A 19,516-nucleotide genomic window follows, 5' to 3' on the forward strand; every position below is an offset into this window, starting at 1 on the left:
GATGTAAGAATGTGTTCTTAGATTCTCCCATTATAGTTCGGGAGTAGAAACTATGCACTGCATTCCGAGGATATTCCATTGTTACAGATCTGTAATGATATTCAAATGATTGTGAGTCAAAATATTATCGATAAATTTGTGAGTTTAAATAGTCTAACAAGGGAATCTACCTTAATATATAGGTAAACACATAATATCTCAGGCAGTCACCATGGATATTGCAAAATCCTCGCACTAACAAGAAAGCTTGAATAAGAGGACAAGTGGCACAAAGAGGTGGTATGTAATTCATCGCAGTATTGCGTTGAACTCAAAGTCAAAATTTGACAATATCATCCTCCAATAACCTGGGAAGCAAAGAATCAAGCTACTGCCTGCCCAGCCATTTGGGGGGGTTGTGAATGCTGCTGCTGTTCTTCCATTGAGGGCGGTGGATCTGATGATGGCTGTTGTGGTCTTGTCATTTGGACTGATCCTGATTGAAAATAGTTAGGGCCTGTCATTTGAGGTGATGAAGGGCCATAACTTCCTCTAACGTGAGGGACCTGCGATTGTGAAATTCTTGGGGATCCAGAAGGGGAGCGATAAGGGGCATGCCCCCCTCTGTTCATCATTAGCAGTCTTTCAATCTCTTCATTCCGACCAGCCTTTACAAATACCTCTTTAAAAAATTCCTGAAGTGAGGGAGTGAGGCCAATACCGTACCTCATTACCTGGTCAAGCAACATCCGACTAGCATCGAGAGCACCTTCATTACATAGCCCTCTGATCACCACGTCATAGCATGTGGGATCTGGTTTAGGATCCCTCTCTCCCATTTTTGTTAAAATCTGAGCACATTCAACTGCCTTGCCATTCTTAATCAATTCACCGAATACCCTGTTTCCGAAGCTAGCGACGACTCTCAAGCCGACATCGACCATTCTGTTGAAAACTTTCAATACATCATCAATCTGCTCAAGCTTTAAATAAGCTTCGATCAATGTCCTATGAGTTGGGACATCAGGGGACAAGGACTTCGAGCAAAGCTCAGCAAAGAAAGACTCTGCATCTCCCATCATTCCATGCTCACAAAACCTTACAATAATATTGTTATACCCTGCAACGTCCATCGCAAAAGGCCTCGACTTTGGCTGAGTTCCCACCTTCCGGAAAGTCTCTACTGCCTCTGAGAACTTACCAAGCTTAAAGCACTCATTAACCATTATGTTAAACGTATCTGAATTGACTGCTTGGAAATTTGGAGGAGTGTGATTATCCAACATCTGATCAAATAAGGTCCAAGCCTCCGTTTTCTTCCCATGCTTAAGCAAAACCTCCAACAGCACATTGCAAGTGGCTGGAATCATCTTGAATTGCCTATCAAGCAATGACTTGTACGATTCCATGGCCTCCTTTTCTTTCCCCCTGTTAAAGAACCAATCCATGAACGTAGCATTCACAACTCCATCATAGACCAAACATCTCTCCTTCAACTCATCAAACAGTTCATTCGCCTTCTCCAAATTCTCCAAATTTAGAAACCCGGAAATCAAATTATTATAAACCAACGAATCAGCCCCATGCCCTTTATTCAACATTTCCCGCAGAAGATCCACAGCCTCCCCAATCCTCCCAGAATCAATCAATCCCTTGGTCAAATGCCGATAAGTTACCGCCGAAGGACTAAATGGAGCATTTGCAATAATATGGCGATAAATCTCAAGACCCACATCAACACGACCCTCATCGCAATGAGCATTAATCAAATTATTATACGACACAACATTGGGAACTATATTCGACTGGTTAAAGAAGAACTGAAACAGTGCAATCGCATCACCATACCTCTTGGCCCGATACATGGCAGCAATAATAGCGTTACAAGTGAAAACCGTGGGCCGCGTGTTTGAGAACACAGAGTGGCGAGCGACAGCAGAAGCCGCATCAAGATCACCGGCACGAATTAGGGATTGAACACGATTGTGAAGGCTCAGACGAGGCCCCACAAGAGCGGAAGTGGAGTCAGGAAGACGAGGAGAATTAGGATCACGCTGAGTGGGCGGATAGTTGTCGCGGCGAAGAGCGTGGAGAGGGGGTTCGATACGAAGACGGCGCTTTCTACGGCGTCTTTCGGCAGCAGCTTCTTCGGCAGAGGAAAAAGCAAATGAGCGGGCATGGAGAAGCGAGATAAGAGAAGAGCTTTGCGAGGACGGAAGAATCGGGGTCTGCAGATTTTGGCTCAGAGGACCAATGCTCAGAGCTCGAGAATGCGATGGCGAGGTTGAAGTGCGGCGGAGAGAGCGGAGGAGGAGGCGGTATAGTGACATGATTCTACGGCGAGAGAGAGCAGAGGGACGATGAAGAAGATGAACTGTTAAACCCTAGAAAACAGAGAATCAGGGGTTTGGGACATTTCTGTACATATCGAAAAAGACAACTGCCATTTTATGTTTAGGATTTTATTTAATTTCATAAATAGTAATTACCGAAATATATAAAATATATAATTATATATTTTCTTTATAAAAAATATTTCTTTTTAAATCTGTAACATTATATATATATATTATACATATATATATATGGTTTCTAATATTTTTGTAGACATAGAACGAAAGCTGGCCGTTCTCAATTCGGGATCAGATTTTTCATGCTTTTCACAGGTTGGGGGTTTCTTGATTTGAATCTTCTTCTTATTCATCGATTTAATTCATATGCGTTTTTGTAGATCGTCAGTTCTAAAATAGCACTGATTCTATGGCCAAAAATAATCGTAGTGATTCTCCGGAAGTGGATATGAAAACCCTATATTTCGATTGAAATTGTATAACCGCTAATGGATTTGCTTAGATAATAGTTTGAATCGGAATCTTAAACAGACGCATCCATTCTCTTCTCTCTGAAATGAAATCGATGCAATGATTGTTTGGTTTCTGAAGACGATTTTGGGTTTTATATGAACTACCTTGTTGCAGGTTGCTGCGGATTTCGCAAGTGAATATGCATCCTCCTCTAACTTTGCATAAGCACCCGATGTGTGCTGAAGTGAGTTCGAAACTATGTTTTCTTAATATATATATATATATAGTTGAATTCCTCGAGATGGTTGGACGTGACCTTCATTTCACTTTCGATTTTTTTTATTATGCTGTATCCTTTCAAGAAAGAAAATCTTAGCTTGAACTCCAGGTACCCTTCTTGAATTCGCACACCCATTCTAATGATGAATTCAAGTCACCTCTATTTAATGAAGGGCTGAACAATTGACATCTCATTCAGTTTTATGCTGATGGAATTCAAATGATGAGTCTGGAGTTGTAATTAGTTGAACCGTGTTTGTTAAGTTATTCAAATCTTTTGGGTTTCTTAACAACCAAATGTTGTATAGAGTTAGAGGTCGAGTTAGAGCAAGGAAATCTTCCAGTAGTTTACTAAAGCCCAAAATTCCCTACTGTTATGTGATTTAGTTACCGGAAACCAGTTTTTAAAAACTATAATTTTCCTGCTCTCCTCTTTCCATCACTTGTACAGATTATTGAGGAGTTTCAGAAGTGTCATCTAGACCATCCCATTGCAAAATTTTTGGGTGAATGCACAGATCTCAAAATTAAGCTTGATCGATGTTTCAGGCAGGAAGTGAGTTTTGTGTTTCTACATTCTAGTTTTCCTTCGTTTCTTTTGTAGACCTGCTCCTTTTTCCATCTCAAATGACACTTTCTATTTCTTTTCACAGAAAGCTCTGAAACGAAAGGCAAACTTTGAGCAGAGTAAAAAAATGAAGGAAAGGCTAGATGCTTTAAGAAAGGAAAACGCTTTATGAAGTAGTTAGGATATGGCACTCATGGAAAGTGTTTCAAGACGAAACATTTAACTAATAAGACATCGAGATTGGGAAGATGTGTAAATTCATTACAGAAATCTAGAAATTTGTTGCCAGTTTCAATGGTTGAGGACTTTGAATGACACTCCAGAGTGTGGAAGAGAGAAATTTTAGTTCCAACACAAAACTTGTAGATTGTGAAGCTGGTGTCGAGCAAAACTGCAGTTTGGGTTGTGAAATTCAATATTTATAAGGCTGTTCTCATATGGGAATATACTTTGTATGCTTGAAAACTGGCCATAAATATAATCTTAATCATGTTTAGTTGACATATTTCTGATCTCCAGCTATAATTGTGTCGAGACGAATGCGAAAGATTTGCCCCTTGCATACAATTTCTCAAGAATCGTCTGAGGTAATCTTTTCTCTATGTTTAATCCATTTTGCAATACTTATGTTGGTAATTTGATCATTGAAATATTAAAAGATTTTCCCCTTCTTGCCTATAAGGTTTCTTTTCTTTGAAACTCTATTACATCATGAATCTGTTTTAAATCTGGCTAAAAATCTTTGCTGTAGTGCTCTTACTAAAAAAGATCTCTTGCTATCATCAGATTATGCAACATTGGCATATTTAATATTTCTTTTGAAGGCGACGGAGAAAATTTTAGACAAAGATTCAAATGTGTAATGGTTCCTAGGCTATACATAAAAGACTAATTCTGATTCCCAGGTTTCACATGAAAGGATTTGTTTCTTATAAAAAAGAGGTTCCATTGGAAGCACTAGGCAGCAACTGTTTCTGCACTACCGTATATGATTCTAACTGTACAGTAGTTTTGTATCAACAGGCATTGAGTTGGTTGATACAAAAGTACCCAAAATCTATTCAGGGAAAAACAACCTAATGGCATCGCTCAAAGGGATGCCCTCTTGCGAGCTCTGACCATTCTTCCAAACTTTACATTTCAACTCAAATGAGCTTCGGTCCCTCCATTGCTTCAGTAATGACAGTGGCAAGGGTCCCCTTGTCTCCCCTTGAGGACTTGCACAATACCACAGGGAGAAATTTGGATTCTCTGAAGTCTGCATTTTATCTTCAGCTTTCAAATCCTCGTTATCGCTTAGCTCGATCAACTCTACATCAGAAGCCCTTTTGCTTTTGAACTTTGATTTCTGAATATTGATATACTCACTTTGCCTTTTGATGCTGGAAAGCAATGGTTTGGAATATGCATGTTTCTTTGGTAGAATGGATTGATGCTGCTCTTTATGAGGTTGAAATTCTGCAGCTGAGACGCATGATTTTTTAGCAAAACCTTTACAAGTAGAGACCTCGAAGTGTTGCTGCTTCTCTGAAATGGTTTGCATGCCAATCAAACATTCTTCTACCATGGCAGCTGAAGATCAAGTCAGAAAATAAAGCATAGTTTGTCAAAATATTGATCCTCGATGCTAATTAGAACATAGATGGTAAATACGCACTTGAAATAAAAGGGGAACTACTTTTGTTCTCAATCACGTTGCGCACTCATTCAGTATCTACTCGGATCAATTTTCCATATAAGTGAATCTAAAAAATATTAGAACATGATCCAAGTTGCATTTGAGGCCTGCCTTCTGTTATTCATGGACAATCATTTAACATGGCCTAACCTTGGAAATGTGTATATGTGAGACTCAGGTTAAAATACTATTTTGTCCCTGAACTTTAGGTCTCATTCCATTTTACTTGAAAGTTCCCTAAACGAGTCGGGCCCCATAGAGATTGGTCACCTCTTTTAAAGCACACCCTTGTAACTCACTTGGTCGTAACAAAGTTGACAAGTTCCGTTCATCAAATTATTCGATTGAATAAGAATCTTTATGTATCCCGGGTGGCTCACATGAGATCAAAGCCAACCAACTCTCAATTGGCAAGCTAAAACCACCAGCAGTTGAGCCCTTCAACAGTAACCCAACCAGCTCTAAGCCCAGCTGGTGCAGATTCAGGGAGAAACCTGAGACTTCTGCCACGACCAACAGTAAAAGAAAGCCCTGATATAACTCCTTATATTCTACCAGTCAGAGTTAAGAGGGAAGTAAAAGAGAAACCTGAAAAATATGTCTCGATTCCAAGAAAAACCAGTAACCTATCAAGAGAAATTAAATCTTCAAATTCCAATCTACCAGTTCAAAGGATTTGAACTACCTACGAAGTATTTTTTAACTATGGTTCGAGTGGAATCAAAGTACTTTTAAGAAAAGAGCAAGCTTTGATAGAATGTCAAAACTTTTCAATAGTGTTAGTTTTCCAATTTATTGGAACATTATTGTTCTAGCGACATTTGTTCAAATTGAGACATATTTATTCATTACCTTTTAGGTCTTTCGATTATTTTACTGCTATTTTCTTCCCTTCTGGGGAGTTTGAATTGTAAAACATTTATAAACCTTTTCATTAATTAATGAAAAGTTCATGTCTTGTTCAGGTAGAGAGGGGGGAGAGAGAGAAAAAAAAACCTACAAATGAAACAATAAACAAAGAAATCACCAACATAGGCAGCACTTAGGATAGAAACAGCACGTCCAACTGGGGAGGCAGAAAACAATATGCTCTGGCCTGGTTCATAAATCCAATGGAACAAGATACAGGGCCAACTAAATTCAACGGATCAATGGCTCTAAAATTCAATGCAGCAACTAGGATAGAACAGACATCCAAAAGGGAGCACTTCTTCAAAGTTAAAAGTGAACATCTGAGCATCCATTATTCAAAAAATAATAAGCAAAGAGCAAGCCTGACAAAAAAAAAAAAAAATCACAACTATGAGAAAGATCACTAACCTGTGGCAACTTTTCTGTCGTCTCTCCCATCAACCAACATATGATTTTCTTGTTCATTCTGCTTTAGTAAATCATCAAATGTAGGTTCAAGAATATCTGCTATCACTTCTGGCAGTTCATGGATCAACCGTGCTTGTTCTGATGACTTTTGAAGTAGAAGTCTTTTTTCCATGTACTCGAACAATGTACATACAAAGCACTGGTTATGGAAACTTATTTTATCCTTGTTTAGAAAGAAAAAATGCCGGCTTGGTCAGATCCACATGAAACTCCCCAACAGAATAAAATGGACCCAGACTGAAAAATGAAGTACATGGATAGGCAAAACCATGTCTGTATATTTCCATATTACAGTATTATTATTGTTGTTATTGATATCATTTGAACTAAGAAACACAACTTTATAGCCTAAAAGTATATAGAAGAATGTCTGGAACTGTAGAAGTTGAAGAAAAGGTATACTCAATTCACAAGGATATTATTGTTAGTATCAAATATCCCATGTGATTCCAACTCACGGATACACAATGTTAGATGTCCTGTCCTGTCTAGAGGTTGTAACAATTATCCCCTCATCCCAATTGTACGCTATCTATCTTTCTTCTGTCTACTTGTAAGTATTCATATATTAAATGACGACTTTGTATACAATGAGTACACAAGTCCAATGAGAAAATCTTAAACTAAATTATTGTTGATCGTTACCCTTATTGTAAAGGTGGAACCATAATAAAATGAAATGGCACCAATTAGAAAGTCTATTTAAATTTTATGTCTTCCAAAATAAGTCATTGTCTTAATTTTAGCCACCCCATAAACGACATATATCATATAAAGTGAATCAGATAGGATATTCTCTTCTCCATCCCTTTTCATTTGCATGATCAATACACGTTTGCAATCTAGCCAGCTCCTCGGTAATCCACTGTCAGTGAAAGAAATATAAACCAGTTGAATGAATTTAGAGTTGAAATCAATTATTTGCTTTAAATTTAATCGCAGATTACCCTACATGTTTCGTGATATCCTCATGCAGACTTTTTGCCTTCTCGTAAAGCTCCATCTGAGGGAAAAAAAGAATTATATTTAAGGATGAGTAAAACTGTACATTTGGAATAATGCCTCTGACCGTAGCAATAGCAAGGAAAGAAACTCTTCAAAAAGATATAGTCTTTGGCATTATAGGAAGAATAGATTATAAGATATGCATGAAATTAAGAGAGACATGCATATTCACAACTACTTGCGGGCTTTGATCATTATACCATTGTTATGCTCACCATTGTAAAAAAGACGAACAAATAGAATTAGGTAAAACTAAGTGTCAGGCGTTTTCTAGATCAATATGTTTCATAAATTTACAGAAAGCCACTGTCAGTCACCTGGCAAGAACATTCACGAAGCTACTATTATAATAGTCCATGAAAACAGAGACTTACTCAACCGAGAATATACTCTCTCAAGAACAGAAATCCCCACAAAAGTTTTTCAGTTAAATAATTCTCTACAAGTTCAAGGATGCCTCAAAATTCTACAGACTTACCACAGTGGGATTCTTCAGCAGGCCATTTTTCATTCTCTGGCGCAAATCCTCACATTCATCCTGCAATACTAGACGCTTGGTCAAAATTTCCCCAGAATATCTATATTTCAATATGAGTAGGGTGGATCCCTAAGAGAACATCGGAGGCTTCTTTTGAGATCAGAACGTTAAAAAGAAGGAAGTTTCTACCGGCAGAGAAAATCCTTCCCATTCAACTCCAGTATAACTGTTCAATTCCGTGATGCACCCAACTCAACAGATCATAACTTTAACTAGGCATGCTAATCAGCATTCGATTGTTTTAGATTCTGATTTATAATTTATCACCAGCTGTGGCACAAAATTAAAGAAAACTTGCAATTTATCTAGAAAAACTTCAGAGTAAAAACCATGAGGTTTGCTAAAATTAGGAGGTCTTTCCCTTCTTATCTAAGGATTATAAATCCAGATCTTCATCACAAGGAGCAACTCAACTTCAAGAGTTTCCTGTCCCGAAATAAGATATTAGAGACATTGCTAAAATTTCAAAGATCCTAGAAAAACTCTATACTTCACAATTATCTTATAATTAAAACATAGTGGGAACTGAAATTTTTCTCCCGACGGTGGGATATGAATTTTATTAACAGACGATAGAAATTAATATAAAGATGTATTTTCTACCTCACAGAAGTCATCGTCTGATAAATTGTAGATTGGTATATAGTCTAGTCTATAGGTAACTTGCAGGAGAATTTCCTGCTTCTCAGTGTTGCTTGAATCTATCATTATGCCTGTGATGTGCAGAAAAAGGTTTAGAACAAAGCACAGTAATTTACAAATCACCTGCAGCACTTTAATATGTAATTACAAAAGATAAATCAGTTTCAGCAAGAGAAAGGTACGGCAGAACACAGTTCTAAAGGTAGATAAGGTGCTTAGGAATAATTTTGAAAAGAACATTTTGTTATTTTCGCCAAAAGTAAAGATTAAGTTCTTTTCCAGTAGGGAAAAAAAAGAATAACATAAATAAAGCTGGACCTTGGTCTTAAACTGCTACACTTAGTGCCTTCAAACTGAACAAACAAATAAATAAATAAATCAGACACCACAGCTTGATTTATCAAATTTTGTTCACTAGTCATTGCCTGAAAATTCAATGATAAGTTCCACGATGAGCCAACTTTAGTATGCAGAGCAAATAACATGAACAGTAACTGATGCACGAAAGGAAAATCTATTCTATGATTTAACCAAATTCATTTCACCATAGAAGAAATTAGATTAAAAAGTTCAAAAAATAAACTAAGCACTAATGTTTCCAACAGATGGCTGTTGCTTCTGTTTATAACCATATACTACCTCTTTTTCCATCACTTTTTACCTCCACCTCCACCTCACTCTCTCTCTTACATTTTTCCCTTTCTACACCTCTTTCTGTCAGATTCTCTTTCATCTCATTCCCTCCCTGTTCCTCTCAAGCTCAAGTCCTCGCCAATCTATATAAGCCATTTGCATGGTCATTCAAGTTGCATGTGAGTTGTGAACACGAGCTCAAGGCTAAGCTACTAAAAAGCAAAGGGAATGTTCGTGCTTGTGGTTAGTTAGGTAAATGTTCAAGATGCCTGCAACCATGCAAGATCAACAGGCTCAATTTAAAAAAGAACAAACCTTGCCTTTTAGTCTCACATATTTGAATATCTTGAAAAGAGTGGCAAGGCAAGAAAAGCCTTACAACCGACCATGGTTGAGACTGGAATCATGGAACCACACTCTCCAAGATAGTGGGATTGTGACACATGGGGCTTCAAGCTCATGATTTTTTTAAAGAGATCTAGGGCGAGGGATGCCTATCTCTTTAAACAAAATCCTCATTTGTTTAATTGTTCTCTCTTTAAACAATCTCTTTCATATATTAAAAAATTGCTAAATCTATAGGTCTTAACTCACTAAGTTATGCAAGGACTCATTTGCACGCTGTGGTTCAGAAAAGATAGATGAAATGACCTTTGAAAGAGAGGTGAATAAGACAAAACTACTACGGTCCAACCTACTTGGATATCAAAACTCCCTTGCTTACATATTAGAGATTAAAAATGCAAGTCAATAATTTTGAATACATTGAATAGAGAAATATGAGAGAAATTTTTAAATGAACAAAATAAATCGTTAGCTTTGTACATTGCTGATCTCCAGTTTCTGTTGGCTAATGTCTCTATAGTTAAGGTTGGGCTTTTAAGTGACTCAAGGAAGCGATCACTTCAATCTTTGGGCTTGTTTTCACTTAATTTGTTAACTCGACATCTTGCATTAGACTTTTCCTTTGAATAAGGATTTATTTTCTGCTTTATGGAATTGCAAAAGACCCTAAGGGGATTAATATTTTAATTTGGATTATGTTTACCGGATCTTTAAACTGTTCAGAGGTTCTCCAACGGACACTTCTTTTGATTGCATTTCTCCATCTATGTGTATGCTTTGCTGTGCAGCAGAGGACTCTCTTCAACACAAGGTCTTTAATTGCTGATATTCTCGGTTGGTTTGGGCTAGTTTGTATTCAGTTTTCAGCCTACATTGTGTTGCAGTTGCTTCTTGGTTCTCCTTTGTCAGCCAATTCCAAGACTCTTCGGTGCAATTTAGTGAAAGTCATTCTTTTGGAGCTTTAGTTTGAAAGAAATCAGAGGATCTTTCAAAACAAGCATCTCTCCTCTTTTGACCATTTTGCATCAGCTTGTCTTATAGCTTCATTATGGTGCTACCTTTCTAAATGCTATGCTGATTATTTTATACAGGACCTATGCTTGAATTGAAAGGCTTTTATTTTCTCCATGTAGCTTTTTGTTTTGTTGTTTTCTTTTCTTTTCTTTTGTACTATTTTTATTCTCACTCCCGTGTGGAGTTCTTATTTTTGGGTATTAGCCACTTTTCATTATTCATTATTTCAATGAAAAGCTTAGTTTCTTGCTAAAAAAAACAATAAAAGAAAACACCATGAAAAAAGGTAGCATACCATAGAAGTAGCTTCTCCTGCAGATAACTTGGACAAAATATTTAAATGTTTCAAATATTGAGCTTACATATTTCTAAAATGTAATCACTAATCTAAGCAACGTAGATAGTTAATTACCTGTAACTTGAAGCAACTGGTAAGAATTTTTCTGTGAATAGTCGTTGGGATCGGATTTAACTCTTATAAAACTTCCAATCATTTTTCCTTCAAAACATTCAGGATTCTCGAGAAGCCTCTCTACTAAACTTCTTTTCAGATAGACCAGTTTGATGTTTGCTGAAATGATAGCAGCAGAACAAGTATGTGACACATCTGACAGTTCCTGTTCGGCAGGTTTTCTATCTGAGATCAACTTCCTTGGCTTTTTACAAGCCATAGAAGAATTATCATCCTTCTCTTCAATACTACTTGTGCTCTCATCATCAGATGATTGCTCCATGTTTTCAGCAAAATGAGCAGTTAGGTGCTTGTGTACAGTATTCACATTCATTGATTTCCTTCCAAAAACAGCTTGAAGCTTAGCATCACAAATAATCTTCTTCTTTTTCAGCGGATGGAAAAGCTTGTTTTCTTTACAATAGATTGTAATTATAGAAGTCACATCATGCTGTGACATCTTTTTTCTTGTATCCTTGCCAATTTTTGAAAGAAATTCTATAACTGGTTTTGACCCCCATCCAATGAACTTTTGGTCACTTGACTTCATTTTTTTTCTCGTAGTGCATAGCTTCTCCTTGCTTCTTTTGCATTTTCTTACTAGTTTGTGCCCTTCTTCTGTATCCACCAATTCTTCATAGTCTGATGAAATTTCATATTCATCAGTGTCTTCTTCTGATTCCTCAATTTCATTTCTAAAATTTCTTCCCTTCTTCAATAAGTTACTTGCCATATAAACAAGTTCTGCTGTCAAACCCTGTTTTTTCTTCATCAGTTCCCAGTATTCCTTGAATAGAAATTCATAAGTCTCACGATCATTGAAGTCAACCTTTGTCTGCAAATTAGCAAGCATAGAGGTAAGACATAAGAAAATCAAAAGGAAGCAATAATCTTTGATTCACCAAACCAAATAACTCAACAAAGAGCCGAATGTACATACTTCCATTAATAAATTTAAGAATAATTTAATTGGTTGAAATTTTTTATAAATTGTCTTGAAATATTTTTTTCCTTACCAGATTAGGTAAGATTATTTGGCCGAATGCATACACTTAACAGTATGGTTCCTCATGAAATAATTTGACTTGTTTGTTGGAATGAATGAAGAAAACGGAAGGACAAAACCAAAAAGGAGAGGGGTTTGTTCATGGATATTCCACTTGTGCAAAGGAGTAGGATCAAACAATCATAAAAAGGCCAAGTGAGAATACCCCATCAATGTCAACATCTTTACCGTCTTCTATAAGTAATGTGAGCTGCAAACAGTGATTGCAGAATCCTCTCCAGCCTCGAACACGCACAAACTCAGCATTAAAAATGCAGCGTCCACATACAGCTTGTGGGCAGCCAACACAACGGAACTTTGAGGTTTTATGGCAGAGGAAGCATGCATGCCAGTCTGATACATAATATATATCATGATTTGAGGAAACTGAAAAAATATAAATGACACAGGCAGAACAAAAAAAAAACTACTAGATATCAAAAAAGTAACATACAAAAAATGAGCTTACACTTCCCAGTTATATAAACTGGTCTTATTGAGGCCTCCGAGTGTATGTACTATGTTGAAGACATGGGATACCATATACGGGGAAGGCATCAAGTAGGTTTGTGGAATAACACATAATCGTTGATAAATCTTTTACAAAACAAGAAAGATGGCATAGTACAAGAGTCAGAGAAATATTCACAGCAGATAGCACGATATGACCCATGCTTCACTCGCATCCATATGTTATAGATATGTTAATTTCATAAATTTGAAGTAGTCAATGACAGACCCCATAATAAACATGTCCAGGGACTACATCATACCAAGCTCTTTCTCCCGGCAGTCGTGAAACCAAAAATGGGGGAGGCTTGGAACTCATTAAGACAATAGCAGATGATAAACTTTGTATTCTCATACTTATCAAAAGTTGTAACTCGTATTAAGAAGATATCATTAAATAAGCAACTAGCGACTGTTTAATTAAAACAGACTAAAATCCATACATGACACATAGATCACTCTCAAAATCATAATTGCTTTCAGCATCTTACCACAGGTCCAACGATCTTCAGACTCCACAGAAGAATCTTCCCTTCCAACACATTCAGGGTGATACGCTTTAAGGCAATCTCTGAAACCATTATATACACAATTAAACAATTACAGCCCTCCTTGATCATACAGAAAGAAAATCCATGATCGAAGAAATATTTATCTGGACAAAGAAGGATAGATACATAAGAGTGTCCCAAATCCCTTTTGATTACTACAAAAATAGACTGAAGAAGCAATCTACTCCATCCCATCTTCACAGGATCTTATAGTAATTTTAAATTTTAACAATAGAGTCCAAATGCATCACATCTACAGTACATGCATACAAAATCCTTACCGATATACGAAGAAAAAAATGTTTTCAAATCATACAAGTTCACTCATAAATTGATATCATGTGCGTTTTTTTTTTTTTTTTTTTTTTTTTTTGAGAGAGTGATAGAAACAACTTTCCTTGAATCAATGAAACGTCTCCGGACATAATGTGGATTAACAGGCTGAACTCGGTAGAGAATTATATAAATTTTTACTATCATACTAAATAAATAACCCTGATCGTCATACTAAAAGCTTCGAAGTGTGTACTTTTCTCAAAATAATTTTAGGAGAAACTTTCCCTGAAAATTACAATGTGAAACCAGGTGAACACTGGTGAGTCAAGGAAAAATAAATTAAACTATTAAGAACCCAATTGTAACACGATTGTGCGAGGAAAAAGGAGAAAAAGAACAAACAAACAAACAAACAGACCAGCAGATTTTTTGCTCATTTCCATTTTCCACTTCATTTCGCTATTCGTCCGATTTTACATGCATGAACTTCCTATCTAAACATGAACATCTCAGTGCTTCTCCTAGCATAACCATTTCTCCTAAGAAAATCCTTGCATGAATAAAACAACGAATGGGCATTCTCAATGGTAATGGAACTCACTTGAAGTCGCAAAATCTGAGGAGTCCTCCATCTTTACAAATGAAGCAAAAATCCTCTCCGATTTCTTCTTTCCTTGTGCATTTCTTCTTTACCATTTTCGTAAATCGAAGCTTGAAATCACTGAACAGTTTCACAGTGAGGACTGAGGATCGGAAGGACCCTTTATGAAATGATGATTACTCTAACCCATTTTGCAAAGCAATGATTAAAAAGCCTTCAAATATGGTTCTCTAGAGGGTTTTGACGGCAAATTTTTAACTCGACAAAAAAAAAATGGTATTTTTTATTTTGAATTTATTAAAAAATATATATTTAATTTTGCATTAGGTACCTAGGAAAACAAAGATACCATATTCATTTTAAAACTTATTCATATTCAAAATAATATAAATATTATTTTTGAATTTAGCCATTTTAAAATAGTCTTATTTTATTTTTAATTTAAATTTTTCAAAAACTATGAAATTTGCAAAATATTAATTGTTTTGAATTTTAAATTTAGACTAGATTGGAAAAATTACTATAATTATCTTAAAATTTCAGATTAACTGAGTTGCTCACCGGTCTGAATATAATGCACAACTCAATATCTCTATTTTCAAATTGAGTTGTTTTTAATCCATTTTAAGTTTTAAAATCATCTTATTATTAAATAAGACTCAAGTTATTGTCTCCCTTGTTGAGTTTGAAAAGGATTATAATTTTTTTTTTACTTAAAATAAAAACCTTTCCATTATAAATTTGGACGGAATAAAACGAGATATTTTAAAGGTAATTAAATAAAATAATCACAAATATGGTTATTTCTTTCAAAAAAAAATGCGTTGCAAAATTAGAATCCACCAATATTTAAATTAAGTAATAATAAGCAATAATGTCTTTTCTATTGATTCCTACGGACTGGATGATCAATCAAAGAGAGATTCAACAACTAAAAGAAAGATCGATTCTTTGGGATCCTTCCTTTCTTCAAACGAAACGAACAGAGATAGAATCAGACTGATTCCCTAAATGCTTTTCTGGATACTCCTCAATGTCCCGGCTATTCACGGAACGTGAGAAGCAGATGAATAATCATCCGCTTCCAGAAGAAATCGAAGAATTTCTCGGGAATAAATTATAGTCAATGTTTAGGTTAAAACATGTCAAATAAATATCAAATTAAATGGTCAGGTAATAATTATCAACTGAATTGCTGTTAAATAACTAAAAATAATTAATTTCTGTAAAAGAAAAAAAAAACCTTCAGAAAATATTTGAAATTTATTTTTAAAAGGATGTAGTTTATAGAAATACCTTCTAGATTATTTGATGAAAGATATTAACCAAAAATGTTTTTATATTTTCAATATATCCATACATTAAATTTAAAATTTTTAAATGCACATTTACATTAAATAATATATATTCATAATACAAACATATTAAAATTTTGTTATAATAATAATAAATTATGAATTATGAATATTATAAAATAATGATTATACAAAAATTGTAACATTTATCATGTTCATAAATAATAATAATAATAATAATAATCATAATTCACTTAATATTTAGCATCACAATCATTTTTATGGCTACAACTTTACTGTTAAAAGACATTTTGAACAGCTTTTTTAAATTACAAACACATTCTAAAAAATACTGAAGTTGAGTGGATTAGAGGCAAATGCTGGAAATGAATACATAAATTTTGAAGGTTATTTTTTTCCCCTTTTTTCTTTTGGTCTTTTAGAAGAGTGAATCAGGAGGAAAATTGTTTGAGATCTCCACAAAGCGAATTCATCCATATCTAAAATTTCACAGGAAAAAAAAAAAAAAAAAATCCTTATTGAAGAAGCTAAACCCTTTGGTTTCTTTATACAATCATTTTTTTTGTTTTCCTTCATTGCAAAATTGACAAATACTCGGTTTCTCATCACAAGCTTTCCAACCACCACCATAAATAGCTACTCTGCCACAAGCGCAGCCATAAGGTGTTTTCTCAGGCAGAGCGCATGGGCCAACCGAGCAGCGGAGGTGATCCTAACGGGGATGCCTCTCGGCTGGGAGAGAAAAGGCTAAGCTCCACAAAAGTTGCCGACCCCATACCAGCAGAAGATCCATCCTTTTGAAATGTTCTAAAAGAGATGGACCCCCGCTTGGTCGAGGAGGCATCGGAGTTTCTGGGTGGGCTCATTTGGGAGGAAGTATCATCAAGTTGGGGCTGGTTAGCCTCCCTATCATCCAGATGGAGCTGGTTTGAAATGAGAGAGATACCATCATTGTGATCATCGCTCAACCTTCTCCTCGCCTCCAAATCCTGTAAGTTGCCCAAGGCCAAAGAATCCGCCGCTGGAAGGTACACAAGCACGCATATACACAGCCCAGCACAACATAAAAGTACAAGAAAGGCTGAGAAAATGAGAGCTTCGAATAAAAACCGCTCTGGTTTCCGAAAAACAGAAAAACCAAGTAATATAACCCTTAATGGGAGGAATCCTGAAACTGAGAATATCAATGTGTAAACTCTCCTCTGCAAGTTCCTATTGATGACCAATTTCAAAATCTGTCTCCCAAGCCAAAACAAGTAGGTGGTTAGGATGGTGGCAAAAGAGCCAAGGAGGATAGTACTCAGTAAAGGGTAAGTACAGAGAGCAATGTCCCGAGCACCTTTCGAACTAGATGAAGTAACAATGGTGGCTGCACTAGTAAAATATTTCGGCAGTTTTTGACCGTATTTGCTATTGTTGTTTAGCCGGGGTCCAATAAGTATAACAACTATCTGAAGAACAAACACAGGGAAGCAGTAGAGAAAAATATACCCAGCTGTTTTCCTGTTCCATTTGCGGCTGAGAATTCCCGACTCCATATTCTGAAGGGGCCCTCGAAGCAAAAACAAGAGAGTGAGGAATATGCAAGGTTCTGCGAACCCAAGGTTCGAAATAATGTAACATTTGCAGACAGTTTCCTGCCATTTCAAGTCGTGCAACAATCGTCCCTCCTCTCGCAAGAAACTTAGCCGACTAATTTCACCAAGACCCCACCAGATCACAAACAAGATGAATGTAATTCGAATTATCCAAGGACCACTGAAGTAACTGAGTTGAATGCAACCTTCACTATGAATGCGAGATCGGAAGTAGCAAGAGTAAATGATGCACAATAAACCGAGAAGAACCAATAGGGCCACTAAACAAATTGTCACCACACCGAATGCATCGGCAGAAAATCTCGTCAGGGGCATTACTCGATGCACAGATTCCACGCATACTCTCTGCCAGCATGGATACTAAGGACCACTTATCGTTATTAGCTTTCCTCCCACTTCTAAGGAGAACATATACAGAGCAAACCAGACTGGAAGATTTCCATAGAACTCAAATTAAGCACTAACTTCTGTAGGATATGCTAGAGCAACAACATTTGAAACAGCAGTCATGAAGAATAATAACCATGTTCACAACCAACGTATTCAAGTTGCTCTAGGTACAACAATCCATCTCAAACATCTGCACCGGAGTGGGAAAAAGTAAGAACTGAGAAGCACCAGCATAAGAAGATTGAATCCAAGAAACAAAGAACAATTGGATTGTAGCTATCAAAAAGGATAACTCGTATCATTGATATCACTGATATGATAAAGGAAGAGGTATCAGTATTTGCCAAACAAGTCAAAGATAAACTACAGAGTTTAGCTGCTTCAATCATTCCAAACGGGAAAAAATATTATCAAATTTAAGTATACTTGAGAAGGAGAAATGATTGGCGTAAATTTTTTTTTAAGTAACAGAGGAATTAAGTTATATCATTCATTAGTGTATAAGCCAAAATGAAAGAACATTGCCAGCTTCTCAAGTAAACAGATGGTACAAATGGTAAAGAAATTAACAAGTTTAGATAGGAAGCATTGAATAATAAATGAAGCAGTCTTGTCTCTTTGTCGTGTATGTGTTGTTTGTAGGGGATTTGCAGGAGATAAATAGAAGAACTTTTAGGGAAGTCAAAAGATCTTGGGGAAATTTTGGGAAATTTTTAGGTTCAATGCCCCTTTGTAATTATGAGTTTGGTCGATCATCTGGGATTGGATTCTGTTTCTAAAAAACAATAATAATGATAAATCAAATTTCAAGCACAAATATTCAATTTTCTGATGACTTCCATATTGATGTTAAGCCAGAGATTGGGATCCTCAATCCTGTAAAAGTTCGGCTACCTTGTTTTGGTAGCACTTGTTTAGGTAGAATAAAATTTTTAGCTTTCAATTCCGTGCTACACTTAGAATATTATCTTTTTAAGAAATGAAGTTTGCATTAGTAAAAATAATTCTATAAAAATGAAGAAAAATAACAACTAAACGTTCAAATCAAACTAAATAATCGCAACTTATGAAAAATCTGAAACAAATTTTCATTCTGAGCAAAACACCCTCCGTATTGTAACCAGCATTGTCGGTCATAGTAGTATATCAACGACACCTCCTAGTTCGAAATTCAAAACAAGACACAAAAGCAGTGTTTAACTCAACATTGAAAACCAAATCCTACAAAAACAAAACGTAAACGGAACATTAAGAAATCCTCACTTATGCGAGCTTAATCTGCTAAACCCTTAATAAGCCACAATTGAAAAATGCAGTCACTACAAATCCCTCCCCAACAAAAATCATACAACAAATGCACCAGAACAGATAAAGAAACGCAAAGCCAATACAACCCTAACAAAATCATCTTACGCCAAAAAGAAAACCAAATAAAAAGAAATCGAAGTAAACCAAACCAGGAATGCGCCAAACACGAATTCAAAGGAAAATCAAAATTTAAAAAAAAAAAAATTAGAGAAAAATTAAGATGAACAATGAAAAACAGATGCGCAGAAACAAAGTGAGTACAAAAATGAACGCGATATCAAGTGATTTAAGAAGGCAAAGGAAATGCTAACGTAATCAAACGAAAAGCAGATCAATCGGAAGCTTACAGCGGGGGGAATCTTGATCTAGCATGCAGAAAGGGGGGTTAGGAAGAATCGCAGAAGGAACCAGAGAACCCTAATCCGCAGAGGGAGAGAGAGAAGATGAATGCCAGACAGAGAGAGAAGAGCGGGACAAAGGGAACGTAGTTAGGGGAATGGGTGAGTGGGACTTTGTTGGTGACAGGCTGTCTCCAGCTGCGCGTCGGAGACTCAAGCTTCGGACGAGAATTTTGGCTCGGTTTTTCCGAGCCTACGTGGATGTTG

The 19,516-nt window shown here is 36.2% G+C and overlaps 4 protein-coding genes across 5 annotated transcripts; 1 reads left to right on the plus strand and 3 right to left on the minus strand.

The window, feature by feature from the left end:
- Positions 1-4: 4 nt before the first annotated feature.
- Positions 5-2,397, minus strand: LOC111485902 (pentatricopeptide repeat-containing protein At1g10270-like). The gene is made up of 2 exons (XM_023132881.1): positions 171-2,397; positions 5-89 (listed from the first exon to the last, which is right to left on the minus strand). Exon 1 carries the CDS (start codon positions 2,307-2,309, stop codon positions 363-365), a length of 1,947 nt encoding a protein of 648 aa, XP_022988649.1. The 5' UTR covers positions 2,310-2,397; the 3' UTR covers positions 5-89; positions 171-362.
- A 166-nt stretch (positions 2,398-2,563) lies between these two features.
- LOC111482746 (COX assembly mitochondrial protein 2 homolog) lies at positions 2,564-4,190 on the plus strand. Its single transcript, XM_023128680.1, has 4 exons — positions 2,564-2,645; positions 2,958-3,027; positions 3,514-3,618; positions 3,716-4,190. Exons 2-4 carry the CDS (start codon positions 2,983-2,985, stop codon positions 3,800-3,802), a joined length of 237 nt encoding a protein of 78 aa, XP_022984448.1. The 5' UTR covers positions 2,564-2,645; positions 2,958-2,982; the 3' UTR covers positions 3,803-4,190.
- Positions 4,191-4,651: 461 nt separating this feature from the next.
- LOC111482736 (uncharacterized protein At5g08430-like) lies at positions 4,652-14,506 on the minus strand. Its single transcript, XM_023128670.1, has 10 exons — positions 14,300-14,506; positions 13,363-13,442; positions 12,528-12,715; positions 11,278-12,151; positions 8,835-8,944; positions 8,172-8,231; positions 7,641-7,691; positions 7,483-7,553; positions 6,629-6,813; positions 4,652-5,202 (listed from the first exon to the last, which is right to left on the minus strand). The coding sequence occupies exons 1-10, from the start codon at positions 14,392-14,394 to the stop codon at positions 4,688-4,690; spliced, it is 2,229 nt and encodes a 742-aa protein (XP_022984438.1). The 5' UTR covers positions 14,395-14,506; the 3' UTR covers positions 4,652-4,687.
- A 1,542-nt stretch (positions 14,507-16,048) lies between these two features.
- On the minus strand, positions 16,049-19,404 carry LOC111483697. 2 transcript variants are annotated; one of them, XM_023129965.1, is made up of 3 exons: positions 19,259-19,404; positions 16,291-17,793; positions 16,049-16,259 (listed from the first exon to the last, which is right to left on the minus strand). In XM_023129965.1, exons 2-3 carry the CDS (start codon positions 17,526-17,528, stop codon positions 16,169-16,171), a joined length of 1,329 nt encoding a protein of 442 aa, XP_022985733.1. In that variant the 5' UTR covers positions 17,529-17,793; positions 19,259-19,404; the 3' UTR covers positions 16,049-16,168. The 2 variants fall into 2 exon arrangements, with proteins under 2 accessions (XP_022985733.1, XP_022985742.1); XM_023129974.1 differs by having other exon boundaries at positions 16,067-17,793; positions 19,259-19,403.
- Positions 19,405-19,516: the final 112 nt, after the last annotated feature.

Source organism: Cucurbita maxima, unplaced genomic scaffold, assembly GCF_002738345.1.
Source record: "Cucurbita maxima cultivar Rimu unplaced genomic scaffold, Cmax_1.0 Cma_Scf00001, whole genome shotgun sequence".
Classification (NCBI taxonomy): Eukaryota; Viridiplantae; Streptophyta; class Magnoliopsida; order Cucurbitales; family Cucurbitaceae; genus Cucurbita; species Cucurbita maxima.